Here is a 26,938-nt window from a genome sequence, read left to right as displayed (position 1 = left end):
TCATACTGCCAACTGACAGTAACCAACCGCCAACACCAAAAACACGGACTGACTCAGCTCGCAACTCACAACTCTCACTCGAGACAATTGACAATGTTTATGTCGGCCAAGAAGCGTGACCGTCGGCCGTTCTAATGCCCATTAGCCCCAGTCGCATTAAAGCCATGTTTCCGTCCACTTTCAGGTACTTTTTCTCCACGGTTCTGCAGTTCCAGATCTACCGAGGTCTTTGTCGCGAGTCTGGCCAGTACATCCCAGGCGATCCCAGGAAGCCGCTGCACCAATGCGACATTTACCGTCAGCCAGCGGCTGGCAATATTCTCAAGTAAGTTTTAGTCAGATTTTGTATTTTAAAATTTTGTATATTTTTATAAATTCTAAATTCTGATTTAAAATTGCCCAAATGTAATGGTATTATATAATGTATTCTAATAGATTTATATTTTAAATATACATTACACAAACATAAATTATCATTATGTACAAAAACAAGGCTTGGGAGCATTGTGTTACTATCTAACACATTTATTTTGGATTTATACAGTTTTAAAATATATTTATAATATTAAATAAACTTAAAATAGTTGCATTGATAAGTAACCAGAAGCTATTTATTATTTAAATAGTAAACTTAGAAAGTACAGCTTTAAATACATGATTGATTTCTTTTTTTCTTTACTCCTGCTAATATCATACACTCTAAATCATGTCTAAAAAAGTTTTTAAGATCAATAATTTCAAATCATACATAAATTTGTGACTATCTAATCAAAAAGTTGAAACATTAAAGTTTTTATTAAATAATATACACGATATTTGTAACAATAAATTAAAATGCCATAGTGAGAGCATACTTAAAGCAATAAAATCGCATTTTCCCGCAGAACCCTTATGTCCAAGGGCGCCTCGCAGCCCTGGCAGGAGGTCCTTGAGGAAACATTGAGGGATGGTCGCCTGGATGGCAGTGCCCTCCGTGAATATTTCGCTCCTCTTGAGGAATGGTTGCGTCAGGAGAATCTGAGGACGAACGAGTATGTGGGATGGAACTACGATGGCGACTACTGCAAACGCAGCATCGAGACTGCCGGTCTGCAGATCTTTGGAGGTTACTACAATGGTGGCATGGGCCTAGGATCGTCGACTTACCTGTACCCTCTGATCTTGTTAACCAGCTCCTTTTTGAGCTTACAATTCATTTGAATTTCCAGCATTGGCGAGCCTATGTTAAGAACCTGTAAACAAACAGTCAGACAAAATGTTGTTCCACTTACTACTTCCGCTTATTCAAGTCGCACCTATAACCAAGTTGAACTTGAATCAATGCCAAAAAAAATACACACACACAATTCTAAAATTAAATAAACGAAAAATAAAAAAACGCAAATCTGACAAATTGCCCGACTGGCTGCACCCTAAAAATTGCAACAAAACAGATAATAAATGTAGGAGATTGCTCGACTGGGAGATACCTGGTTGTATGTTAATATAATAAAAATCAGCTGAAAGATGAAACAGGAAGGTGTCTTATTTTCTTTTAATTTCTTTGCTTATTACAAAATAATAGAATATGTAGAAAATTTAGTTTAAGAGTGTCTTAACTCCCTGAAGATTTTGGAAATCCTGACATGCACTATTGTTCTTTAAATACCTCTCTGCAAAACCTGTATCAAATTGATGGGGGAATGAGGGGGTTTTGGGGCAACTCAGAGTGCGATGGTGAGTGCAACCCATGCGGGTCATTGGAACTCCGGCGTCGCACGCATATTGCTCACTCATTTGTTGGTTGCTGGCTACGTTGTTGCTTACAATTTAATCAAATAAAATAAATAAACCTGCTGCAATTTCATAGTTGTGCTTTTGTTTTGCTGCTGCAGCTGCTGCCCCGACAGCGGTTTCTGGTGGAGTAGCCAACTGGTTTTTTGTTGTGTATAAATTTGATTTAATAAATTGCAGCAGCGGCAGCAGCAACAACTACTGCAACAACGACAGCAGCAACTTCGGTGTAAACAAGACAATCAACACTTGTGTGGGTTGGCACGGTCATCGCAGTGGCATTGTTCTAAAGTTTATCTAAGAAATATGAAACTTTGGCTAAGTGAGTCGAGTGGGTCCGCATACTTTCTGCACACTTGTAATCAACTTAAATGGATATTATAACGCATTGCGTGAGGCGAGTAAAGTATTTTAAACTCGCTCAAGCCGGATAAGTAAGTATCATCCATCATTTATCTAACAAGACATCACAGATTTTGACTTAGTAAATTTAAGCTTAATTTATGCTTGATAAAATGTGTTGATGGCTCTGGTGTCTGAAGATTAAACGGTGATTAACTAAAACGTTTTTTGGAAAATAAAGTTAGTATGCTATAACCTATTATTATGTTTTTGAGATGTCTGGATTATTAGCAGTCGTAAAAAGATTTCCAGATTTTTTTTATTTATGACTTTTTTGTTGTTAATTTTCTACTCTGTTATCATGTGTTGTGTAATTAAATTTATTTTATTATATAGTTACTTTAGCACGTTTTATTGTCCCCTATTAATTCTGTTGCACTTTCCCACATTTCTGTTATGCCATTTAATCCCCAGTTTGGGATCAACACCATAAGCTGAAGAAAAGCGCAAGGCAAATCAAAACAAAAGTGACAACGAGAACAACAGTTGGAGTCGGGTTTTTGCCCCGCAATGACAGTTGCATGTTAAGGACATGATCAACATTTCAATTAGATGCAATCATCGCCCTCGGCATGATTTGCGGGTTTTTGATTTTGGTGGGGTTGTGGGGGCAGGGAAAATCGCTTTGGGGAGTTGAGTTTCATTCACTGGCAGTGGAGACTTTGCTGTGCGTTTACCGGGGTGCTTTACATTTCACTTTCGCTTTGGAGAATCAGTGTGTGCAGTGCGTACTTCCGCTCTCCGATCGCCGATGCCCGATCTCAAGTCCCCGCCGCCCCGGGACGGCCTTTATTGGCTCGACGACAATTTGCAATGACTACTGTATTTTGTTGCTGTTTTCGTAGTTTACTTTATTTCGAGAAGGAACATTCGGGGTGAGTAAACAGAATCGCCGCCAACGGGGAAACAGTTTTCACGAGACCCGCGATCCAAGCGTACACGCAGCGCATATAGAGCGTATAGAATAATTAATTTTTAATAGAGGAGATCCTCTTTTGGAGCAGAAATGGATCGAGTAAAAAAAAGTGAAATAAAATAAAATATTAAACAAAGTAAATATCTAAAAAAAAAAGTTGTTAACTTATAACCATTATCAAACGGTTTTGATAAACTTTGAGAAACTTAGGAATAAATCAAGCTGACGCCTAGCACCAATCCAAAAAAGTTAAAGCTAAACACAAACAATTTATATAATTTTCTGAAAAATTTTTCCATTGGGAATATTATATAAAAATGATTCAGTACTAAAATTTTGAAAAAAGGGTGCTTTAAGAAACCATTTTAAATGCAAATAAAATAACCTAGAAGGATAACTTACAAAATAAATGTGTTAATCGTGGAATAATGCAGTTAACTGCCAAAAACGTTTAATCGAAATCTAAAAATATTATAATAATCATGCCACGAGAAGATTTTTCGAGGGACTTGCTCCTGCTCCTGGTGATTGTGTTTCCATTGGTATCCTGCCAGAACAGCAGTCTGAAGATAAACACAAACCTGAAAGATGTCGAGGCTGGGGCCGTGGCCATGCCCTCCATTCAGGGCCCGGGGAACATTTGCATCCGCGAGGAGCCCTACGTGGAGCATGTCCAGGTGCCGGAGATGCAGCCGGTGCGCGTGCGCACATCCAGTTGGTGCATGGAGATCCCGCCCAGGTGTGCCACCTACAAGACGGAAATGCGCGAGGTGATGAGGGTCCAGGTGAGTTGATCTGCCTCCAGAGTTGCACTGCATCCAAATGGTCGCAGGTGTTCCACTGCCGGTTCTGCCTTTGCGGGCATCCATTACGTCATCATCGTAATCCCAGCCAGCCAGCTAGGTAGCCAGTGGCAACACCTTCGCCGTGGCCACTTTTTCCACCATCTTGGGGAGCCTGCGCCACAAACCTGATTTCGATATGCGATTTGCACAACCAGGAAGCTGCTCACCACGATATCCATAAATTGCCCCATTTCGATGGCCGACTTTGATTGGGTTTCTCGCATAAACATTTATATCGCTCGCTATATGGGTTCTGTCCGCAATCAGATGGATTGCGCAAATCTTGTCAATCTAAAGCAGGGGTTTCCTGTCCTTCTGCCATGGAGAACGGAAGCCGAATTGAGTGGCATTTGGTGGCAGCTGCGTTTTGCTGCAGGAGTTGCTCATGCACTTCACTTGGCCAAGATGAAAGCGACCGGTTTTGACCCCAAAGCATCTGAGGGGCCAGAGTGTCCTTGGCTGTCAAGCTTCTTGAACTAATGGGCATATGCGGCGTATACGCATTTTCACTATTAAAATAAAATTACTTAAATTTAAATAACTAAATATTTAAATATTTTGCTATTTATTAGATTTTGTATAGTACATTTACAATCAAATCTTCAATATAAAAATATAAAAGTGGGAACTCAAAACAAATTAACAATAAATAAACGTAAATCTTTGATATTGTAAAGTTTATGGATTATATATTTTTTATAATTTCCGCTGCATGCTGAAATAAAACATTTAGCTTAACGTTAATGATATGAACATATAATACATTTATATACAAGTTGTTTTGTGATTTGATAGATAGTAAAAGAAGATAAATGATAGTGAATTTGGTTATCCATCATAACTTATTTTAAACACACAGATACTTACAACACATCTTTGTAAATGTTACTGTGATAAATGACGATAACTGATTTTCCGTTAGTGTCAATAAATATTTATTAAATTTAGGCAATTGTTTGGCAGCACACAAGCATACTATTAAGTCCACAATGCCCACTGCCCGGTCATTTTAAAGTGCGCAAAGCGAGGAAAACAACGGCTGCGGCCAAGTGTTGACCAAGCTTGGCCAGAATCCGGTTGCAGTTGCCTGAACCGAGGGGCCTAATCAGGCTCGGCTGGTTTTTTCTATTCATTTATTTAGCTTGCCACTTTTACGGTTGGCTGTGGGGGGTAGGCAAAATAATTATGTCATGGTGTCAGTGATGGAAAGTGCAAATGAAAAGCGGAAAATCCAGCACTTATGGCCGGGCTGGATCAACCATTTGTGGACGGAGGACCAACAGATCAGCGGCATTAAGAGCTCCACTTGTGCGCTCCGCAGAGCGGCGACTTGATGCCAAAGCCGTTGACACAGTTTCGATTGCATCACTAAGCCTCGTTGCAATCGCCATGACAAGAGGCAGCCAGTTTTGGCTTAGTTTATTTTTTCCCCGGTTTCGTGTCTAATGATTTGTGCGAGTCGAGATCGCTCGAGATCGCTGCTTGGCTCGAATTAATTTCATAATTATTTTAATTGGAGCTCTTGAGGCTTTCTGTGTTGCGAGAAGGTGTTTGCGAAGAATCGCCTTAATGGCCTGCACCACAAAAGCATATTTTCCAACCCTGCTGCTGGCATTCCTGGCGATTTTGGTCATCGCATGCTTGGCCAACTCTAGGTTTTTTTTGGTGCGAAAATGTATCCACTAATTCGGCAATTTAATTTAATTAATTAACGCATAAAGAAGCTTGCATTTGAGTGGTAACCCAATCTGATCTCTAGCCTTGCAGTAACTTTAGCCACAAAGCGCTGGCTTTCCATAGAAAAAATGATTTAGTATTTTGTGGTGGAGTGTGCTATGTGGTTATTTGAGTGGCACATGTAAAAAAAAATTGCTCAACTTGTATTCAATTACTATTTATGACAAACATTTGAAAAGCCAACCGTATGTTAATTATGCAGACACAATGAATCAGAAGACCCAACTCGAATCGAATTTCACTGTTTATATTAAAATTTCCGCCTTATTAATTTGTGGTGGGCACCCATATGCAGGCAGATACAGATGAATAGGCCGCAATTCAGATACGAATCCATCAGCGAACAATGCGTGAGTCGGGAAATGGTCTGGGGAATGAATCTGGAGCCGGAATGAGTGTGAGAAGCTCGCCCGGAATTCAGTTATCCAATTAAATTGGCAACTCAAGGGGTATTCGAGGGTGATGCGTATATATCTGGGGATGGACTATGCTTTTCGCTCGACAACTTACAATAATCTCCATCTTAATTTTGTAACTGACGAGAGCAGAGCCAAAGTCCACTGGCCACAGGGGCAGAGTGACACTGAGGCGTTGACAGGGTTGATGGAGAGCCCTTCACAAGTTTATCCAATTAATGAACTCTTGCGATGATGCCTCTTCAGTGTCGCAGATCAAAGAGATTTTGTGGCATTTGTGAGAGTTTCTAGCAAACGGGGTCAAAGCCCGCATATGTGCGAGCGTTTTTACGGCATACTTTTTGGCTTTGCTCAAACTATTATCTTTTAAATGCTCATTGTTATTGCACTATTTTTGCTTAAAGTTCAAATAACTAAGATATTTGTGTGATATGCAATATATTATTTAGTTATATTCCTCACAACTCTATCTATACTTGCTTTAAAATATAACTGCTATTTTTATTTAAATCTTTGTATTACTAAGAATTTACAGAAAATCTTCTTTCCTAGATTTTTGTAGAATGATGTCTCCTATTGCATTACGGAGATTGATTCCTGTAAACTTTAAACAGATTTAACATTAATAAAAGTCAATTACAATGGTAAAATAAAGTTTGCAATTCATTTGGAATATTTTATAAAATAAACAATTATATTTTGCTAGTTCTATGAAATTATGTGCAACTCCGGTTTAAATTGTTCTAAACCGTTACAGAAATTGAACAAGACGCGAAAAGTTCGCTTTTGCTGCCAAGGCTACGAGGGAAATCTCTCCGACAGTCAGGCCACTTGCAAGCCCATTTGCCGGGGCGGTTGTGGGCGTGGCAGCTGCGTAATGCCGGATATTTGCAGCTGCGAAGAGGGATATATAGGCAAACATTGCACGCAGCGTGAGTATATAGAGATGGCCGCCTAAGTCAGTAATTTAATGTGTTATTCGAAGGCTGTGATCACGATCGCTGGGGCCTGGACTGCAAGAATCTCTGCCAGTGCCAAAATGGAGCAGCCTGCGATAACAAATCTGGCTTATGCCACTGCATAGCCGGCTGGACAGGGCAGTTGTAAGTATTCAATTGTTTTTATATTGTGATATTAAAACAGCCAAACAAAAATCACTAGGGCTTTAAAGTAGTAATAAAGCTGTTTTAAAGGTATAGAAGACCTTTTCATTTATTTGTTTAATATTTAATTTTATATAAGTCTATACTTGTGTACATCTTTTCAAGTGATTTCAAAACCCAAATAATTTCTGTGCATTTATTTTTTAATTTTAATAGTTTTTCCATATTAAATTAATTTCATGTTTCTTTATAGTTGTGAACAAGCCTGTCCCCAGGGAACCCATGGCATTATGTGCCGCAAGGCCTGCGATTGCGATGAAAAGCCTTGTCATCCTCAAAATGGTACCTGCATTCTACAGGATCATCCGGTGGAGCTGAATGTGAGCCATGTCATCGTGGAGACTGTCAACTCCACGCTAGAAAAGATGGGTATTATTCCACGACCGACCACGCCGCTTCCATTACCAGAAGTTATAGTGATTAAACAACCTGCAAGCCACGAAAATGCCCAGCACTCGCCGAAGATCATTGTCCACCAGTCGGGCAGTGAACTGCTCGAGAATCTGCACTCGGCTGCAGCCGCTGGAGTTCCCACTCCGGAGGTCATCCATGTCATCACCAATGGGATAACCTCGCCGCAGGAACATTTGGCCGGATTTGTGGGAGGCGGCGACTTCAACTCAAGCCAGACGGCAGCAAATCATCAGTCCGGTTTGGTTACCACTCTAGTCAGCATTATGCTGCTCCTGCTGGTCGCCATTGCTGTGGGCTCACTCTACATTTATAGGAGGTATCACCACAAAAATTCAGCAGTATACAATGCCAACGGGACGGTGACAACACTGCCTTCGAATCCAGAGGTGGTTCTCACCGAAGCCGCTGCCCTGGGCAAAAACTTCCACGAACCACTGCCCGAACCGCCTGTGGTCTTTGCGGTCACGCCCCAATCGAACGACGGTATGTAAGTGTCTCTGCCGACCTTAAAATAGCTATCTACCATCTAAAAAATCAGGGATATACTACAATAGCAAATATATAAATATAAGTTAGAGTTGATAAATCTTTAACTAAATATTTGTAAACAAACTTTCATGTTATATTGCGGGCGTATTGAAGATTTTTAGACAGCTTTTTAAGGAACTTATACTGTGACCTTGTTTTCTCAGGCTTTTGGCCAAAAAACGGATTTTTCTGAAGGCCTTCGCACATTAAATTGGCCAAAATAGGACCCACAGCTAGAACTGACTGTTTGATCATTAGTCGGCTCACAACAAACAGTAAGTGTTTTGGCCAAATGACGAATTTTTTATTTTTTTTTGGCTAAAATGGGAGATTTTTTGTGACTTTCCTAAAGCTAGTTTAATTTTATGTATAACCAAATAAATTATGAATATCTTTATAAATTCCTGGCTGGTTCTGAATTATATTTATTAAGTTTACATTATACAACAAAGATTTTTCGGGATTTCGATTTAAGAGGAGAGAAATATTATTCAGTAATTTAATTACTAAAAAGTAGTCGGCATTATTAATAAATCTCTTTCAATTCTTCCACAGCACCACCAGAATTATATGACACGCCCAGCAACAACTCCTCGATTAAAACACCCCCCTACGCATACGCTAGGAAGGAGTCCCTATATTCGGTGGTCTCGCCAAAGTCGCGAAAGGGCAGCCTGGATTCGCATCTGTACGATGAGATTCGCTACCACCAGCAGCACCACCACCACCACAATCAGCACCACCCACGGAACCACCAACACGTCCAGCACTCCACCACTGCCTCCGCCTTTTTGCCGGCCAGACCGCAAGTGATGCCAGTGAATGAGCAGTTCCCCAGCGGAAATCATCATCCCCATCAGCGATCGCACCATGTCACCCACCTGATAATTCCGCCACAAAACTCCAACTTCTTGCAGGTGCCTGCCCAAATCACAGCCAAACGAATTGCCCACCTGTGAGGATGAGCAGAAATACTAAGCCAACAGTTTTTACCACAATAAAATACTTTAATGCTTTACCGAATCATATATGGTAATTTCATGAATTGTACAAATCTATTTAAATATATTTGATTGATTTTAAAATTTTCTTAAATTCTTCCAGTAAATTTTCTCTTTTCTAAGGATATAGTTATGCATAATATATATTTGACAGTTTAAATAATATATGTACATATACAAAATATTATACACTAATGTTTATTTTACTGGTTTGGTGGAACAGGTAATGCTGGCTAGATTGCCTGAATCTGATAAACTTTGTAACTATCTGGTTTGTCACGGAAATCTCTCTATTAAGTTAAACTTGTAAAGATCTCAGCGACCCTAAGATTTTATTTGGTTGGGAGTTTGGTTGGAAAATATTTCTGTGACACTCATGATATAGTTAAAGAAAAAGTAAAAGAAAAAGGTTTTTAAAAATTATATTTATGTATTGTAGGTGAAACGGTTATTATATTTGTAGCGTAGGTAAACAGCGAAGGCCGTAATACCCAGGCCTAGTCCAATTAATCCGAATATTCCTGTTGTTGACAACATATCCTTTCTTTCTCCATTTGCCAAAGGTATGTTAACAGGATATTGTGATGCCGTAACATAATCTTTCATAGAAAAGTCTTTTGGTATAAAGTCGACAGCATTTAATTGAGACACTTTGATTATAATAGTCACACAAGTTATTTGTAACAATAAGTTTATTGTAACCATTATTTTCTATTTATATTTCGGAGTATAATAAAACCGTGTTGACACACTGGGTACAAAATGAGAACTGGTAACTGATTTCGATTAGGAACCACTGCATATATTTAAACTACCCATATGGGAATCATGACCGATAAGAATTGGAGAGGAAATATTTATCAAGTGAATAAATAAAATTAAAATACATATTTTAAGTGTATAAATTGTGGTTTACATTTATCAGCTTAGCTTTAAATGCTTTTAAAACTAACTCCTGAAATTAAGTATCTCTGAAAATACAATTTCAAATGTTACATTAGGGTAAAATTGTGCTTTTCTCTGAAGTGTGTTTGTAAATTGTTTTATGAGAATGAGAGCCGATGCTGATAACGCCTTGCTAGTACATCGAAATCCCATGGCATTGCTCGTTCATTCGCTCCTCGACAGCGAAGCTCATAACAATAAGACGGCATGCACTTTAGTGGACCTTTGGTTGTGTTTACCGCTCTGCTGACTCTGGTGGTATTTCCTGCCCTGATTGAGGCCGACTCCACGGAGCTTTACGGGGACATTGAGAATCCGGGCGAGTTTGAGTCACTAAGTCTGACCCGCGAACGCCAGCAACATCTGTGCCATCGCGAGGTGCCGTGAGTAGAGTAACAATAGTACATTTTAAATATATATATTAATAGAAAATAGATCAAATTTAATGGCTGCTATTTTTATTATAAGAGTATGAATTGTAGTATATAGGTAATTTTACTAAGGGTTTCCCCTTTAAATTTATGAGATTCTCTGATTACAGCACTGTGTTTTTCCAAACCGAAAAGAGTTCCCCTGTGCGCGGCAATGGATCCACCATCTTCTTCCATCGCATAGAGATCTGTTGTGCGGGCTACCGCCGGGATCCGTATGCCCACGATTGTGTGCCAGACTGCTCGGAAACTTCGCCGGACAACTGCCGCAATGGCTTCTGCCGAAGTCCGGGAAACTGCGAGTGTTTCGAGGAGTTTGTTCGCAACGAGCACGGTGCCTGCATACACACTTGTCCGATTGCCTGTCAAAATGGCAGGTGTTATTTGAACGGCACCTGTGCCTGTCATGGTGGTTTCGTCCTCGACCAGGACACCCGTCAGTTCTGCCGGCCGCAGTGCTCGCAGGCATGTGGTACACACGAGGAGTGTGTGGCCCCCAACCAGTGCGACTGCTCCCCCGGTTACCGAAGAACCCCGGACCTAGGATGTCAACCAGTTTGTGCTCCGGACTGCGGATTTGGCAAGTGCGTGGCGCCCAACCAGTGCGAGTGCTTCGCCGGATTCATAAAGCGTCCCAACCGGAATGTCTGTGAGGCGGAGTGCTACCTGTAAGTTGATTGCTTTTTATTTATATTTTTACAACCATTTACAAGTAGATAGATTGACTTAATCACATTTAAAATATTGTGCATAATATCAGAAAAGGCTAGAGAGATTGTATTGTGATGAGCAATTCAACATTATTAAAACTGTCAAAATTGGACATTTTTTTTATTTCAATAACTTAATTTTTCTTATTTTGTAAATGATCAATTTTATTTAAGTTACCGTCTTACCTAAATGGCTTGAGACATAACTTTTATACATTATTTTTTAAATAATTATAAAATGAAAAATTTTAAAATCATTATATTTTTAAATTTCGGCAATGATAATAAATTAGTGTACTAATATTCTACCAATCAGTCTTTAAAATAACAATAATTTTTTCAATTTCAAAACACTCCCAGAAACTGCGAGAACGGATTCTGTGAGTCGATATACAAGTGCCACTGCCGTGAAGGATACCGCTACGACCTGAACACCACCAGCTGTCTGCCGCAGTGCAGCGACAATTGTGGCCAGGGAAATGGAGTGTGCATTGCACCAGGAGTTTGCCGCTGCTTTGCAGGATACGAGGCCCACGGCAGCGAGTGTCGGCCCAAGTGTGAGAGGTCTGTGTCGAGGGGCCAAAGCTTCCCGCTTTCATGTCCTTCTTATTCCACAGATCCTGCGGCAAATACGGTCGGTGTCTGAGTCCCGAAGTCTGCGGTTGTGGCCAGGGCCAGCAGCATTGCCTGAACGGAAGGTGCGACGATGTGGGCCATTGCAGCTGTCCTGCGGGCGAAACGCACACCATCGATCGCTGCTGGAAGCCAGACCATTTTGGCGAGCAACTGTACACCAGCGAGAAGAGAAAGCATTTCAACAGCCAGCTAGCTTACGAGTTCAATGCCCTGATCGGACGTCTATTTAATTTCAACTGAGAAAAAACAATAAAAACTGTGAGTCCTACTTAGACGGCCTGGCACGTCAGGCGTCCCTTGATGCCGCTCTTGATGAATCCCGGCCTGCAGATGCAGAAGTTGGGGGCACTGCAGAATCCATTCGGACATCCCTGGGGGCAGTGTGGTTGGCAGATGTTCCGCTGGTGCTCGTCCTTCACATATCCCGTCCTGCACTCGCACTGGTTGTTGCCCACGCAGACGCCGTTCAGGCATGGCACGTCGCACTTCGGCAGACACTCGGACTTCTTCCGGTCCCACTCGAATCCGGTGGCGCACTCACAGATGTCCGGGCCAATGCACCGACCGTTCTTGCAGGGACTGCGGTTGGGAGATACAATTTAAAATCAGTTTATTATATATTTATAAATTTGCTACACCTTAAAATTAAAGTATAGGTTTAATAGAAGAGTTTTAAAAAGTATAAATTCATTACTAAAAATATAACCTCTTTTTTTTAAACTACTTTATCTTTGAAGATATTAAGTTATTTAAAGATAAAAAAGATTGAAATTTTCCTAGAGGCTCTTGAGTACATGTTACAAAGAAGGCACACTACTTACATGGAGCAGATGGGCTCACAGCGACCTTGGAGCTTGAGGTAGCCGCCGTTGCAGTTGCAGTGCCCCGGGGCCGTGCACCTGCCATTCTCGCAGGAGTCGCAGACTGGTTCGCAGGATCCGTCGGCGGCCAGGCGGTAGCCTTCGAGGCAGGCGCACTTGTTAGGCGCCACACAGCGGCCAAAGGAGCAGCCCGGATTGCACTCCGGCTGGCAGTACTTGCCGGTCACTGGCTCCAAGGAGTAACCTTCGCGGCACTTGCACTCGTTCTTCTCGTCGCAGGACCCATTGCCGCAGCCCAGGGGGCAGGTGGAGATGCACTTGCCCTCGGAGGTGCGCACGTGGCCAGGGATGCAGACACAGGTGTTGGGCGCCGTGCAGATCCCGTTGGGACAGTCGTCCGCGCAGATGGGCTCGCAGCGGCGGTAGATGTGCGGGTTGCGCTCGTAGCCCTCGCAGCAGACCTCGATGCGACTCATGTCCGGCGTGGTGCCATTGCCCACGAACTTATCTTGGGAGTTGCGGAGTAGCGAAGAGGTGCTAGAATTCAAAATAAAATAAAAATAAGAACAAAGCTTTTAATTAACCTTTTATGCATTTTCATTCCAGAAATAATTTCTTCAAAAGTTTAAGCACCAGAAATTAAAAATAAGGACCCACGTTTTCTCATAACTTCAAACAATGGAATTTATACTACCTACGGTCAATAAACAAATTTTAGTTTATTGAGACCTTATATTAAGCTGTAAATGAGTTGTTATAGAGAACTTAAAAAGAGAGTTTAAACACAAATTAATTTATACAATATCTAATTTTGAAAGTTCCAAACACATTGCCCATTAATTCCAAAATTTAACTAAAAAGCCCAGACTGTTAGCTTAACGCTTATCTACCAACTTTCTGCTCGTTGCACATTAAATTCATTCACATTATTAGCTTGGCATACATATACTGGTGAAATCAAGTCGCATTTAATTATCAGGCCAGAGGAGGAAGTTGAGGTCGTTAGTTCACTATTTTAATTGTTTGCCTTGTTTTCGAATGATTTCCGAATTGGGCGATAACTTAAAGTACATATGTTTTCCACCCGATTGGTATTATTTGTGTGTGTTTTCCCCGAAACTTACGGAACATCCTTGAAGCAGATGCCGCTGGCCATGGCAGATCGGGTTTTGTTGATGAACAGGGCCGTTGCATCGAGGATTTGGGGGGCAGGCGTGCGATAGGCCGGCGGAGTCACTGCCTGCACATAGTGTCCATAGAGTGGCGGCAGAGTGGTCGGTTGGTATGTCTCGGCGGGCACAAATCCACTCGATTCCTGGCCCACACGGTTTTGACTGCTCCAGCCATACTGGCTACCCTGGTTCTGACTGCTGTTCCAGCCATTGTTAATCTGGTTCTGACTGCTGTTCCAGGCATAGTTCGTTTGGTTGTAGCTGCTCCAGCCAAACTCACTATTATTTTCGGCCAGCTGTAGGTTTCCGGATGGCGGCTGGCGCGTTTTGATGCCAGAAGTCTTGAATTGCCCCTGAACCAGGGCACAGATGGCCATCAGAACAGCCAGGGACAGCAGCTGATATAGTGATGACCTCATGGTGATGTCACTTGACTACGGATTACAGATTGGGTATGGAAATTAATAGTGCGCCCACGACCACGTCCGCTGGCGGCTGTAGTTGCACTTCAACTAATCGACTAATCGACTTCCGATGCGAAGCTGCCGGTCTCTCAGTCGCAAATCGCCTCCGACGACCTCTTGTCCCCCTCCTAATCAGCACCTCGCCATTGCCATTGGGACCTATCAATGAGGCAAACGGAGCGAAGGTTTGCTCTCACGCCGATGAGGCAAGGCAAATTGGTCACTTCTATATTTTGCGACTCGTAAACAAAATGTATTGCCTTTGAGTAATTCCAAGAAATGTTGATGACTTCAGGTACTCGCGAGAACGTTTAGTGGAGATGAACGGTGAGCACTGAAGTCGCAAAGCCAGTTAATGACGATCACCCAGTTCATCAAGAAAAAAAATATAATGAGACTTTTACTCTTAGACTGCCAAATTGATAGAAAGTACACAATGAAACTATATAATATATTTAAAAACATTCCGTTTTTTTCTTGTGTATTAATAATTAAGCAGATTGTTGTGTTTAAATACTTTTTAAGATAAAAATAATGGTATAATTCTTTTCCTCACAAATTTCTTCCATCTGGTTAGCCCACAAAAAAAAAAAATATAAATATAAATGTAAAAAATATAAATAATACGTTTTTTAAGAGTTTTTTATTTCTTTATCTTCACAATCTTGTTTCAAATCCTTTGAATTATCTTGACCTTTGCTTAGATCAAAATAGATTATTAATTGACAGCTAATGAATAACTTAATTTGGTTTGCTTATGTATTTTTAATTAGTTATTCAATTCGGCACTTCCCGTCCCTCCGGTCGTATCCAGGAGCACACTCGCAATTTCCGGGCGCAATGCACACGCCATTCGAGCAATCCTCCCTGCAGATGGGCACACATTTCAGGTTTTGGCTGTTGCCCTCGTTCACATAGTCATCGCAGCAGTAGGAGATCTGTCGTTTTCGGGAATTCGGATTCACGGTATCCACACTGAAGGGAATGGGATATTACGTCTTCTTCTTTCAATTCGAATGGGTTACTTACGTGAGGGACTTGTAGCAGATTCCGGAGGGTCTTTTGGCCAGGGCTTCATTGCGCCACCATTGAGGAGCGGGATTTGCCAGTAGCCAAAACTGGGCGGCGCAGGGAGTGGGTAGCTCGATCCCCAAGCCGACGATAAGAAGGCCAATCAGCGTGGATGTCAAGTGCATTTCGCCAAGTCGGTTTCAAACTGAGAGTGAGGTCGGCTCTTGGAATGCGAGCGCAACGCTCGTCAACGTCTCGGAGCTACTAAATTGTCGTCTGTGTCAAGCTCGGCTTTTTAAGTGTGCGGAGAAAGAAATGTTCTATATTCCTATGAAGATAATTACTATTTCAGTACCCGGCAATCGTGGGGTATATTGATTTGGCGAGGAAATGCAACCTTATAAATTGAAAAACAATTTAAATTGTGTTCCCCTTAGAAACAATTTTTCTCTGTAATGCAATACATTTATATTTATAGTGAAGTGGGCAGTGGGTACCCATTATTCGACTAATGTACAAAATAAATTAGAGTCGCTTCAAAAAAGACCAAGCCCCAGAGATGTAACCACAATATATGCATAGAGTCCACTGATAAGAGCGCGGCGGTTGAGAAATGTATGAGTATTTATTTGTGATTTCTTTGTGACTCTGAAATAGTAAGTGTGCTTTAGTGGGAGAACACTGTAGGGCTTATCTTAAAACCACCACATTTCGCTGTGAGTGGTCAAGTTGAAGTGCCTGCCGAGCAGCAGATTGAATTCCTGGATGAGCGAGCTGTTCACCCGCATGGTGTTCAACGAGGCGTATGTGGTGACCGTGTCCGGCGACATGCACCTGTCTATGAAACGCGTCTTGCCCACCTGGCAGCGGCATCTGCCCATGGCGTTGCACAGCCCGTACTCGCACCGCTGATAGGTCTGATCCGGACCAGGGACGACGGCACATCCGCACACATTCGGTGCAATGCACTTGCCGTAGAAGCCACAGCCACCGGTGCAGACCGCCTCGCAACGCTCCCGATTCCGGACGTAGCCCTTGAAGCAGCGGCAGTTGCCCGGCGAGATGCACACTCCGTTCGCGCAGGTGTCCCCGCAATCCGGAAGGCAGCTGCTGGTGTTCACGTCGTAGCGATACCCGTTCTGACACACACACGTCGTGTAGTTCGCACAGAAGCCGTTCTCACATCGCCTAAAAGATGGTTAGAATTGGATGAACCATGTCAGCTCTAAAAGATTTTTAAATACATCGGACTAGTTTTAAGCTTCACTCTTAATAGTCCTTAAACATTAATAATATTATAATAATTATTATAATAATTATTATATTAAAAATCATAAATATACAAATTTGTGTTAGTAACTTGTGGTTTAGTGAAGTAATTAGTTAACTCACATATAGCAGGGACTTTCGCAGGAGCTGCTGTTTTCTCGTTTCTGATATCCGGGGAAGCACCGGCACTCGTTGGGTCCGACGCAGTGGCCATAGCCGCAGTCCGGAATGCAGATGGGCTGGCAACCGAGGGCCGCAGATTCCCTCAATCCTCGGGCATATCCCTCGGCGCAGGAGCACTTGCCTGGCTCCAGGCAGACCTCGTTGTGGCCACAGGTGGCATTGCACTGCGGCTGGCAGAACCTCCGCGATCCATCGAGTTCATACCCCCGGTCGCACTTGCAGGTGCCATTCAGGTAGCACCGACCATGGGGACAGCCCAGCGGACAAGTGGGCACACAGTTGTTGCGGTAGTTGAGCACAAAGTCCTCGAAGCACTGGCAGATCCCTCCCGCCAAACAGAAGCCGTTCTCCTGGCACCTCTCCCCGCAGTCGGGGACGCACTGGCTCCAATCGTACTCGTAGCGCCGCCAGCCCTTGCAGCACACCTCGATCACGTTGAAGTAGCGATTGTTGGTGCTGTTGCCCACGATCTTCACCTCTTTGTCGTACTGGAAGAATACGGCCCTGGAAAAATCACATTGTTTGGTGAGAAAAAATATATTTAACGAAAACAAATCTGTATGTGAAGCACATAAAATTAAATAGACAAAGTGACTGAAACAATTTAAATTTGTATATTTTTACTCTAATTTATAGTTTAAGTGTGTTATTTATATTTATGGTTTATTTTTCCTACTTAAATATGTGTTTTTGCTGACATTTTGGACCATGGATTAATATTAGTCACTTACCTTGGCTTGGTGGTATAAAATCTATTAAAAAAAAATTTAATTTCTTTAAAATATAAAAGATTGATGAAATTATATAAATTTTCTAATTTTTGTAATTAATTTATGTTTTAGGTACAATATATCAATAAAAACAATTTGATTCTAGAAAAAGAATATGTTAATTGTGTGACAATAAGGACCTTGCATTAGTAGATATAATATTGTCTTTATTTGATAAGAGTAATTCTGTTTTTATCACTACAAATATTGTAAACTGAAATAATATGTGTATGTATTTAGCATCGAACGATGGTTTTGTCTTCGTGCCCCACCCACTTACGGCACTTCCCGGTGGCACTTGTCCGGATGTTCGCCCCGCCGGGGCAGCGATAGTCCGTTGGGGATCACATAGGGCTTGCGACTGGTGGTCGAGGAGGAGAGGCGCCGCTGGTGGGCCTCGTGCTCCCGCTGGAGGTCGCGCTGGCGCTGCTCCTCGCGCAGGCGCAGCTGCTCGTCCCTTTGCTGCTGGAGCTGCTGCTCATGGAGTTGTAGCTCCAGGGCCTGCAGCACGCAGAGGAACAGGACCAGGAGCACCGACTGGAGGCACAGTGAGCGCAGAAGTGGCGACATGGCGGCCCTCGGACAGACTTATTTGTGCCTCGCTACCGAAACGCTCAAGTCGCAGTTGTTTACTGCCTGCAGTTGGGCCAGCCTCTAATCACAGCCGGAGGCAATGATAAGAGGGCTCACAGCCCACATCCCACAGCTCACTGCTTTTAATTCGGATCGAGTGGGAGAGATCCAGGGCTTGCCAGGCCAATGTATGTCAAGACAGAACGAACTAAAGATTGTTTTATGGGGTTTCATTGCTAATTGCGAGACTTCATGTGATCTTTCAACAGTACATAGAGCTGGTAGTTAAGGGTAACGAAAAAAAAATGTTTGAAATTTGTTAAATTTTTTTTTTCGGATTAAAAACCTTTTTTATTATTAAAGAGAACATTTTTCAAAGGTCAGTGTATAAAAGTATTTATTATATATCTGAAGGGGTATTTAATTGGAAAGCATCAATATCAATAATTGAAAGAAAAAAAAACTATTTTTTTAAGTGGGTACAAATAAGTCGATCTTCTCTATTTCGCCTGTGCATAGAATATAGCTTTTCTGATAAGACAACAAAATAAAATTTTTTAAAGCGGCAAAAAATAGTAGAATTTCAGCTGGCAAATTGTAAACACACTGAAAATCGAACCAAATCGTGCGGACTCTCAAAATGTGGCTACGAGATGTAGGCCTTCGTCTGAGCTTTTTTCAGCTCATGATGTGCTTACCCACCATTTACACCAATGTGCCCAATTATTCGGATCAATATAGTAGAAGATCTCAGCATCCAGGTGCGGGTTCCTATGGCCGCGAGTATTCCGAAAACAGGCAATTGTCCTTTAATCGACCTGGACCAGTCAAATTCGAAGATCCCAGAATCGCTGAACAGCAACCGAAACGTCGCGAGTATTTGATTCGAGCCCATGAAACGCCGTCTGTAGCGGGGCAAAACAAGTGCCGCATTTGGGTGCCGTAAGTTTTTGGAAGTACACTGCAAAAAAACACAGGTTACAACAAGCTGTGGAAGTTTTTGAGTAACAATCTTTTTAAAAAAATGTTGAAGAATTATAATTAAGATTTATTAATCAGTTTTTCACGCTTTTTGAAAATATTTTAAGACTATTATTTATGCGTATATATTATGTTAAAAAACTCCCGACTTTGGGATAAGTTACAGTTGGTTTTCATTTCAGAAAACGAAAACCTATGAAACCTATCAAAAAAAGTTTTAGATTCTGATAAATCATGATGATTGACTTCAAAGTTATAGCTGCTCAAATTATTTTTTTTTATATTTTAATATTACAGAAAAATATTTTGTGTTTTACTTATAGTTACTTAAACGTTTTGTTTTGCTTGCTTAAGTGCTTTTACCCTCTTATTGCACCTAAAAAGTCGAATTTAAGAGCTCTGTTTAATCTCTTTCTCACCCACTTTTGCAGACCGGATACCGTTGAAAAGTACTCGCATCCCAGCGTAATCCAGGCGGACCAGGCCAACCGCCTGTCCATGATCGAGGTGTGCTGCACGGGCTACTCGGCCAGCAGGCTGATGGGCGTGACCGTGTGCCGGGCGCAGTGTGGCTGTCAAAACGGGAGCTGCCGGTCGCCGGGCGAGTGCGAGTGCTACGACGGATTCGTGCGGAACGACAACGGCGACTGCGTGTTCGCCTGTCCGCTGGGCTGCCAGAACGGGCAGTGCTTCCTAGACGGCAGCTGCCAGTGCGATCCGGGCTACAAGCTGGACGAAACGCGTCGCTTTTGCCGCCCCATTTGCAGTAGTGGGTGTGGCAGCAGCTCCAGGCACAACTGCACCGAGCCGGAGGTGTGTGGCTGCTCCAAGGGATACCAGCTGACCGACGACGGATGCCAGCCCGTCTGCGAACCGGACTGCGGAATCGGCGGTCTCTGCAAGGACAACAACGTGTGCGACTGTGCACCGGGTTACAAGCTTAAGGACGGTGTCTGCCAGGCCGACTGCTACCAGTGAGTCATCGAATAGTTTGCGAAATCTCCCATTAATTACCAACTCTTAATTTCTTCCCTTCAGAAAGTGCAGCAATGGTGTGTGTGTCAGCCGAAATCGGTGTATCTGCGATGCAGGATTTACCTACCATGAGCAATCTACCATGTGCGTTCCGGTCTAGGCAATCAAATTGTTTGTTATTCGGTTTTGATCTTGAGCTTACTCTTACAAAAATAAAACGACCCAAGCAAGAATTCAAGCCATTTTTTTTGTCTTAAAAGTGAGTCAAAGAAAACATTTGCTTATCGAAGAAGTTTATGTTTTTTAAGCTCGCTGAGCTACTTTGCAGCGATAAGGCCTAACGACTACATCCTGTACCAGCCGAAACTGGAGAATATTAGCAATGCCAATTGCGTCATCAAAAACAAAAATATTTCTTAAAGTTTTTATAGAAATTATAACATTTTAATATACTTGTGAAAACTAATTATTGCACATTTTAATAAATTTTTCAGTTAATTACTTTGATGGAAACGCTGATGTAAAGCGAATTAATTGATCAAGATTTGCAACGCTCATATATTTTCACATTTTGCAATGCAGTTTTATAGGATTTTTTTAGGATCAGCTTATTAGGAAATCAAAGTTTTAAAATAATTAACTTTTTGATTGATGATAGCGAATAATACTAATACCCATTAACTCATCAAAAACCAAACATTTTTTTTTAAGTTTTTACGGAAATTATACATCTAATACATACTTGTAAACATTATTTATTGCATATTTTATTTACTTTGGTTTTTGCATTGGAGTTTTATTAGAATTATTTAAATGAATTGAAAGTTATGTGAAAATCCAAGGTTTTAAAATAACTGTAAATTAAACAGTTTTTAAATTTACGTCTCTAAATTGGTTTGAACTGAATTGAACGTTGTTTGGATTGGACGATCTGCACTGGCTTTTGACAGAATAGGACCCATTTCGGCGCAATATGAGGTATATGACCAGCACTGCAATAATCACAGCAAGCACAATGCCAAAAATCCAAGAAAGCGAAGGTGACCACCCACGCTTAGATGGGGGCGCAGCTGGTTCCGTCGAAGTCGAACTTGAATCCGTAATTAAATCAGTTGTTGAGTCCGTATGTGAGTCCGTAGATGAGTCCGCAGATACATCCGTACTTGAATCCATAGTTGAGTCAGTACTTAAATCCGTTGTTAAATCTGTAGTTAAATCCGTAGATGAATCCGTAGTTTTCACCAAGGACTCATCGAGCCACCATTGATCGTGATTCCGGCGCACGGCAGCAGTGGGAGTGGGTAGCTCGATACCCATGCCGACGATGAGAAGGCCAACCATCGCGAATGTGAAATGCATTGTGTTAAGTTATAACTGAGCTCTGAGGTCGGATTGAAAGGCGAACTGCTCCGTCCAGTGTCCAAAAGTAAATTAAACTTTTAAAGAGGTTCTGTGAAGCTTTTATGCGACAATTTCTGCGCATGCTTCAATTTGTCATTTATTCATTATTATTTATCTCAAATATAAAATTAGAAAATGTGGCACTTAGCACCACGCAAACATAATAAGCAAAAAGTAAAGAGAAGAAATTAAACAGATTGCTGAATTTTCCAATTTCTCTAACGCACTCAATACAAATGTGTCACAACCTTTTCACAATAACTGTTAAAACTGAAAAATTTGTTTGTGGGGATGTCTCCATTCGATTTTGTATTTTTTTTATTTTGAATGATAAATAAAGTAGGCAGTTATCTATAACTGATCTGTAGAGCTTGCGATTCATGTTTTAAATATTTGAATTTTTGTTTCAGGAACTTTGAAGTACTAGGTCTTTTAGGTGAATTTTGAAAACCAACAATACTAAAATCTTTAGAACCCACTGTTTTTCGGAAATCGGAGGTCTTTTAACATAATGTTTCGACATGACCGTAACTTTATTAAAAATCATCAGTTAGTTTTTTAGTTTAACTATTTGTTACTATACGGGTATTACATCATACTGGGTTTTGAAGCGTTTTATGAGGTAATTGACCAGCAATACAATAATTCCAACAAGCAAAATGGTACAACACAAAATAAGGAAAGTTATGCGACCATCTGCAATTTCTTTACTGGAGCGTGCAGTTGATATCGTAGTTAAATTCGATCTTAAATCGGTACTCGAATTTATAACTGAATGCGTAGTTGAATTCGATGTTGAATCATCCGTAATTGAATCAGTAGTTGAAACCGTAGCTAAATCCATAGTTGAATTCATAGTTGAAACGTTAGTTGGAACGGTGGTTGGATCGGTAGTTGAAACGGTAGCTGGAACGGTAGTTGAAACAGTAGTTGCAACAGTAGTTGGATCTGTGGTTGCAATAGTAGTTGGAACGGTAGCTGGAACGGTAGTTGGAACGGTTGTTGAAACGGTAGTTGGGACGGTTGTTGAAACCGTAGTTGAATTCAAATTTGAAATCTTATTTGAATCCATGGTTGAATCCGTTCTTGAGTCCGTACTCAAATCCGTACTTAAATCCATATTTGAATACGTAGTTGAATCCGTAGTTGAATACAATGTGGAATCATCCGTAATTGAATCCGTAGTTGAATCTGATGTTGAATCATCCGTAATTGAACCAGTAGTTGAAACCGTAGCTAAATCTATAGTTGAATCCGATGTTGAATCATCTGTAGTTGAATCCGTAATTAAATCAGTAGTTGAATCCATGGTTGAATTCGTAGTTGAAACGGTAGTTGGAACTTTTTTCGCCTACGACAATATTGTAAATTTTATATTATGTAAGATATGATAATTTTTTTTTTGTGAACACATACTTTTTTAACCATATTGGGGAGTTTGTCAGTATTTTTTAAATTGTGTCCATAAACAGAGCTAGAAGCGCACAATACTAGGCAGACCAACATCAGGTGATTTTTAATCATATTTATATTTTAAGTTATTCGAACGAGCACTTTTTGGAGTCAACCTCTCTGTTGTCCGACAAGAATTAAATTAAACTTTCAAATTTGCCTGCATTTCTAAAGAGCTCATTTGGATACCGGGTAATTGTAATGTCTATGGGCATGCTATATTCTAAGGGGCTCATGCAACATTAATAAGCCTGGGCATTTAAAACTAAGAAAATTTTAAAGGTCAGAGAGTCTTTGTTTGCTTTAACTCGCCCTCTTTTCTACGTTAATCTGTTCATTTGATTGTAGGATATCTCATTGTCGAGCCACTCGACTATACCATTCATTTTATCGCCATAAGCGGTTCTTTGCGATAAAATATTGTGCATTAATTTAATTAGTCATTATGTACATGTGTGTGCCACTGTGCCAAATATTGAAATACATATAAAAGCCGCCAAAAAACTTCCTGTAAAAATGTACGACAAATTTTTCACAAGAAAGCGAAATCTTTTTTGATATTTCCAGCGGAAACATGCAGACTGACTTCCCTTTAAAGCAATGATTGGGTTTTCCCCTTTTTCTGCAAACAAATTTGGATGAATAATAATTGCCTAAGCTCCATTGAAGACCTTATTCAAGCTGCTTGAAAAGCAAACAAATAGCATTCACGTTTTAAATAAATGAGATAATTCTTGCTTTTGGCTTGCTGAATGTTTTATTAAGATCTAGTTTATTAGTTGTTGTGTATAAATTTAAAGGATATTAGTATAGATTAGATAATGGTCTACAAGCAGTCCGCATAGATGGCTTCGGTCTCAAAGTGGCGCCTGGAGGTATAAGCTCGGTAGTACTTTGTGGCTACTGCAGCAAGGGCCGCTCCAAGGACGATTCCGGCGCAGGAGCCCATGATGACCATCCACTTGGGACTGGATGTTTTGCTGGCCTCCAATCTGACCTCCGCCTCCGATTGCGCTTTTATGGGCTGGACCACGCGGCAGACGTAGCGCGTCTCCTCGGAGCTTGAATCCTCGTCGTCAGAATCGTCGTTCTTGCAGATCAGCTGGCCACTTGGCAGATCGCAGTGACAGTAAGCCAAGTTAAGGCACGGCTTGTCCTGGTTGTCCACGCACACCTTGGCGCACTTGGCCGTGCTCAGGATGCCCTCGTCATCGAACTCGATCCAGCACAGGCAATTGCCACTGCAATTCGAGTGGTGCAGAAAGTCCACGGAGTTGTCGAGTTTTGCGGCAGGAGTGGTTACTGGGTCCCCTGCTCTTTCTGAAGTTGTGCTGTCGGATGTGGCAGGTGTTGTGATGGCTTCTGAAGTTGTTTCGTGGGCCCTAGAAGTTTGGGCAGTGGTAGGCTGTGGGGTACTTGAAGTAGTCGTGGCTTGTGGCCGACAGCCCTGATCGGTTTTCTCGTATCCCGCCCGACAATGGCACTCGTCCGGGGCCACGCAGTCGCCGAATTCACAGCCTCCGGTACAGTGAGGCTTGCAAGTGCTGGCCGAGGAGTTTGTGTGTCCCTCCAGGCAACTGCATTCACCTGGTGCCGTGCAGGTTGCGTTCACGCAGCCATTCTGGCAGATGGGCTGGCATACGGACTTGGCCGGATCCATGTCGTCCGGTTGGTAGCCCTCGTGGCATATGCACACATTCGGGGCCATACAGTCGCCGTTCTGGCAGCCGCCCTCGCAGATCGCCTCGCAAACGTGCTGCGAGTTGTCCGTGAAGCGATATCCAGGATCGCAGGAGCACGTATCCGGCTGGGTGCAACTGCCGTGCACGCAGATAGCGCTGCAAGCTGGCTCGCAGATCTCGTTGCGACCCATCAGGTAGCCATTGTTGCAGACGCACTTCTCCGGCGCAAAGCAGAACCCGTTTGGACAACTCTTGCTGCACTTGGGCTGGCACTTCCTGTCCACTCCGGTCTCCTCGTAGCCCGGATAGCACTCGCACTGGTTTGGTGCCACACAGCGCCCGTAGTCTGAGCAATCTCGTTCGCAGTGCGGCTCGCAGCGATTGCCGTTCATCACGTAGCCGGGATTGCACATGCAGACTTCCGGAGCGAAGCAACTCCCGTTCTCCGGACAACTCGAGCACTTTGGCTGGCAATTGGTTCCCCGCTCGCTGCCGGCAAATCCTTGCTCACACTCGCAAACTCCTGGCCTCACACAGCGGCTGTGTGGGCCACAGCTTTCCTCGCAGATGGGCAAGCACTTGCCCTGCCCATCGACCTTGTATCCTTTCGAGCAGGCGCACAAGTGCGGCTCCTGGCAGTAAGAGTTTTCACCACATTCGGGGTCGCAAGTTGGCTGGCAGGCGTTTTCAACCATTTCGTAGCCGGGTGCGCACTGGCATTTACCTGGCTCCGCACAGAAGCCATGATCTCCACATCCCTCGTCGCAAACGGGCAGGCAGTTTTCCCTGGTCGATTTCCGGTTGTAGCCATTTTCGCAGCTGCACTGGTTAGGTCGCTGGCAAAACTCGTTCTTTCCGCAAGCTGACAAACAGATTGGTTGGCACTCTGATCCGCCGTAGCCGTCATCGCAGGTGCAACGTTCGGGGGCAGAACAGTGGCTGTTGGCAGGACATTTCTTCTGGCAGACTGGCCTGCAGTCGTATATGGATCCCTCGTAGCCGGAGCAACAAGAGTATTTCGGTTCCAATCTGTAGGCGATCTGGAGACAAACAGACATAGTTCAATCACATAATCATTACTATGAATTTCGAACTAAAGGTAGTTTTATTAACTTCAGTTAATCCCATTTACCTGATCTTCATATCCGCCACTGTGCCTATATTTTGTCGTGTAACCAGTAAAGTAGGAGTATTGTTGATATGGCACAAGTTTAGTTTTGTAAACTTTTGCCATATACGAAACTTTTGTTTGAACAACGCAAACGTTTCTCAAAGAATCCACTAGACGGCAATAAGGGAAGACAAAAATAAGTGCCAACAACACAAAATCCAGAGAAAACGGAATCATGACTGATGCGGCTTCCTATTTATATAATTTTTTAAATTGAATGAAAATCTTTGGCAACCACTAGGCACAATGTTTCGAATTAAACTGAACCATTAAAATTTGTGGTGACAGATTATAAGCACATCCGTCTTTCGCAGATTGAACTTCATCTCGCAAGTAATTATTACGAGCTTTAATTACGTAATTTTGACTCATTTGATAGCTTTAAGGCAAAAATTAAAACAATGGAATTTTCCAATAACATAATCGACATTTGATGGTTGTAAACTAATTATTGGATTACTAAACTAAAGAAAAGCTTTTTTACTTTTATCAATAGTTTTGTATCATTGAATGCCCAAAAACATTTTACTAACCTCGTCTTCATTGTAATATTCAATGCGATATTTTGTCTCCCAACCTTTCCAAAAAGAGTGTTTCCGGTATGATACCCATCTGCTTTTTTGGGTCGGGCGTTTATATGTAACCATCTGCTGGTCATTACAAACGTTTGGGCCGTGGGCTCTAATGGAGTCAACGAATACTATCAAAAAGACCAGCCACACCCAAACACATCGAAACTGTGACATTGTGCAAAATTCTGTAGCGTCGCTATCTCTATAAATAAGTTCTGTATAACGATCCAATTTCAACTGAGCTCAAAATATATTAATATTATTTAAGTTACTCGAAGTTCAGCTGCAGCTGTCGAGCTTGAGATAAACTAGACTTTTAAAGCTCGTATTTATCTTTACAATAGTTTTTCCTGGTATTACATTTCAATTACATATATATAAATAAATATACATTTTGTAATAACATTAAGCTTAAACAATAAACAGAAAACATAAATTTAATAATTTAAGTTAATGTGTTTCGTATATAAAAAAATATGGGCAAAGATTGAGATTATGCATTCCACAAAAGAAATAAAGAGAAA

General features: G+C 41.9%; 10 protein-coding genes across 14 annotated transcripts in view; 4 read left to right on the top strand and 6 right to left on the bottom strand.

The window, feature by feature from the left end:
• Positions 1-1,494, top strand: part of LOC108149417 (angiotensin-converting enzyme) — a 45,223-nt gene extending 43,729 nt beyond the window's left edge. Inside the window, exons 8-9 of the mRNA XM_017276981.2 lie at positions 185-325; positions 885-1,494. Coding sequence (XP_017132470.1) covers positions 185-325; positions 885-1,200 — 457 coding nt within the window. The 3' untranslated portion in view covers positions 1,201-1,494. The remainder of the gene's footprint in view (positions 1-184; positions 326-884) is intronic.
• Positions 1,495-3,084: 1,590 nt separating this feature from the next.
• On the top strand, positions 3,085-9,382 carry LOC108149230. Of its 3 annotated transcripts, XR_005977905.1 has the most exons (6): positions 3,086-3,876; positions 6,847-7,021; positions 7,075-7,192; positions 7,446-8,149; positions 8,750-9,226; positions 9,299-9,382. XR_005977905.1 is itself a non-coding variant. In XM_017276666.2 (5 exons), the coding sequence occupies exons 1-5, from the start codon at positions 3,574-3,576 to the stop codon at positions 8,766-8,768; spliced, it is 1,323 nt and encodes a 440-aa protein (XP_017132155.1). In that variant the 5' UTR covers positions 3,085-3,573; the 3' UTR covers positions 8,769-8,863. The 3 variants fall into 3 exon arrangements, 2 of the variants coding, with proteins under 2 accessions (XP_017132155.1, XP_017132154.1); XM_017276666.2 differs by lacking the exon at positions 9,299-9,382 and having other exon boundaries at positions 3,085-3,876; positions 7,446-8,153; positions 8,750-8,863; XM_017276665.2 differs by having other exon boundaries at positions 8,750-9,382.
• Positions 9,383-10,323: 941 nt separating this feature from the next.
• Positions 10,324-12,189, top strand: LOC108149319 (wnt inhibitory factor 1). 2 transcript variants are annotated; one of them, XM_017276778.1, is made up of 4 exons: positions 10,324-10,523; positions 10,682-11,239; positions 11,642-11,845; positions 11,899-12,189. In XM_017276778.1, exons 1-4 carry the CDS (start codon positions 10,348-10,350, stop codon positions 12,155-12,157), a joined length of 1,197 nt encoding a protein of 398 aa, XP_017132267.1. In that variant the 5' UTR covers positions 10,324-10,347; the 3' UTR covers positions 12,158-12,189. The 2 variants fall into 2 exon arrangements, with proteins under 2 accessions (XP_017132267.1, XP_017132269.1); XM_017276780.2 differs by having other exon boundaries at positions 11,642-11,838; positions 11,899-12,048.
• Positions 12,112-14,430, bottom strand: LOC108149222 (fibrillin-2). The gene is made up of 3 exons (XM_017276653.2): positions 13,863-14,430; positions 12,739-13,275; positions 12,112-12,496 (listed from the first exon to the last, which is right to left on the bottom strand). The coding sequence occupies exons 1-3, from the start codon at positions 14,327-14,329 to the stop codon at positions 12,187-12,189; spliced, it is 1,314 nt and encodes a 437-aa protein (XP_017132142.2). The 5' UTR covers positions 14,330-14,430; the 3' UTR covers positions 12,112-12,186.
• A 568-nt stretch (positions 14,431-14,998) lies between these two features.
• On the bottom strand, positions 14,999-15,661 carry LOC121467878 (platelet endothelial aggregation receptor 1). The gene is made up of 2 exons (XM_041710495.1): positions 15,404-15,661; positions 14,999-15,349 (listed from the first exon to the last, which is right to left on the bottom strand). The coding sequence occupies exons 1-2, from the start codon at positions 15,568-15,570 to the stop codon at positions 15,148-15,150; spliced, it is 369 nt and encodes a 122-aa protein (XP_041566429.1). The 5' UTR covers positions 15,571-15,661; the 3' UTR covers positions 14,999-15,147.
• Positions 15,662-15,991: 330 nt separating this feature from the next.
• LOC121467877 (von Willebrand factor D and EGF domain-containing protein) lies at positions 15,992-18,279 on the bottom strand. The gene is made up of 3 exons (XM_041710494.1): positions 17,888-18,279; positions 16,778-17,341; positions 15,992-16,573 (listed from the first exon to the last, which is right to left on the bottom strand). The coding sequence occupies exons 1-3, from the start codon at positions 18,175-18,177 to the stop codon at positions 16,081-16,083; spliced, it is 1,347 nt and encodes a 448-aa protein (XP_041566428.1). The 5' UTR covers positions 18,178-18,279; the 3' UTR covers positions 15,992-16,080.
• Positions 18,280-18,751: 472 nt separating this feature from the next.
• On the top strand, positions 18,752-20,369 carry LOC108149321 (tenascin). The gene is made up of 3 exons (XM_017276781.2): positions 18,752-19,122; positions 19,593-20,135; positions 20,200-20,369. Exons 1-3 carry the CDS (start codon positions 18,821-18,823, stop codon positions 20,294-20,296), a joined length of 942 nt encoding a protein of 313 aa, XP_017132270.1. The 5' UTR covers positions 18,752-18,820; the 3' UTR covers positions 20,297-20,369.
• A 432-nt stretch (positions 20,370-20,801) lies between these two features.
• Positions 20,802-21,579, bottom strand: LOC108149323. The gene has a single exon (XM_017276784.2). The coding sequence runs from the start codon at positions 21,493-21,495 to the stop codon at positions 20,998-21,000; it is 498 nt and encodes a 165-aa protein (XP_017132273.1). The 5' UTR covers positions 21,496-21,579; the 3' UTR covers positions 20,802-20,997.
• A 111-nt stretch (positions 21,580-21,690) lies between these two features.
• On the bottom strand, positions 21,691-23,105 carry LOC121467881 (G8 domain-containing protein DDB_G0286311-like). The gene is made up of 2 exons (XM_041710510.1): positions 22,954-23,105; positions 21,691-22,888 (listed from the first exon to the last, which is right to left on the bottom strand). The coding sequence occupies exons 1-2, from the start codon at positions 23,059-23,061 to the stop codon at positions 22,115-22,117; spliced, it is 882 nt and encodes a 293-aa protein (XP_041566444.1). The 5' UTR covers positions 23,062-23,105; the 3' UTR covers positions 21,691-22,114.
• A 618-nt stretch (positions 23,106-23,723) lies between these two features.
• LOC121467873 (multiple epidermal growth factor-like domains protein 10) lies at positions 23,724-26,646 on the bottom strand. 2 transcript variants are annotated; one of them, XM_041710474.1, is made up of 2 exons: positions 26,376-26,646; positions 23,724-25,711 (listed from the first exon to the last, which is right to left on the bottom strand). In XM_041710474.1, exons 1-2 carry the CDS (start codon positions 26,586-26,588, stop codon positions 23,816-23,818), a joined length of 2,109 nt encoding a protein of 702 aa, XP_041566408.1. In that variant the 5' UTR covers positions 26,589-26,646; the 3' UTR covers positions 23,724-23,815. The 2 variants fall into 2 exon arrangements, with proteins under 2 accessions (XP_041566408.1, XP_041566407.1); XM_041710473.1 differs by lacking the exon at positions 26,376-26,646 and adding an exon at positions 25,804-26,099.
• Between the last annotated feature and the right edge of the window lie 292 nt (positions 26,647-26,938).

This window comes from Drosophila elegans, unplaced genomic scaffold (assembly GCF_018152505.1).
Source record: "Drosophila elegans isolate 14027-0461.03 unplaced genomic scaffold, ASM1815250v1 contig_814, whole genome shotgun sequence".
Taxonomy (NCBI): domain Eukaryota; kingdom Metazoa; phylum Arthropoda; class Insecta; order Diptera; family Drosophilidae; genus Drosophila; species Drosophila elegans.
The sequence above is the reverse complement of the archived record's forward strand: the minus strand, read 5'-3'. Positions and strand labels throughout refer to the sequence as shown.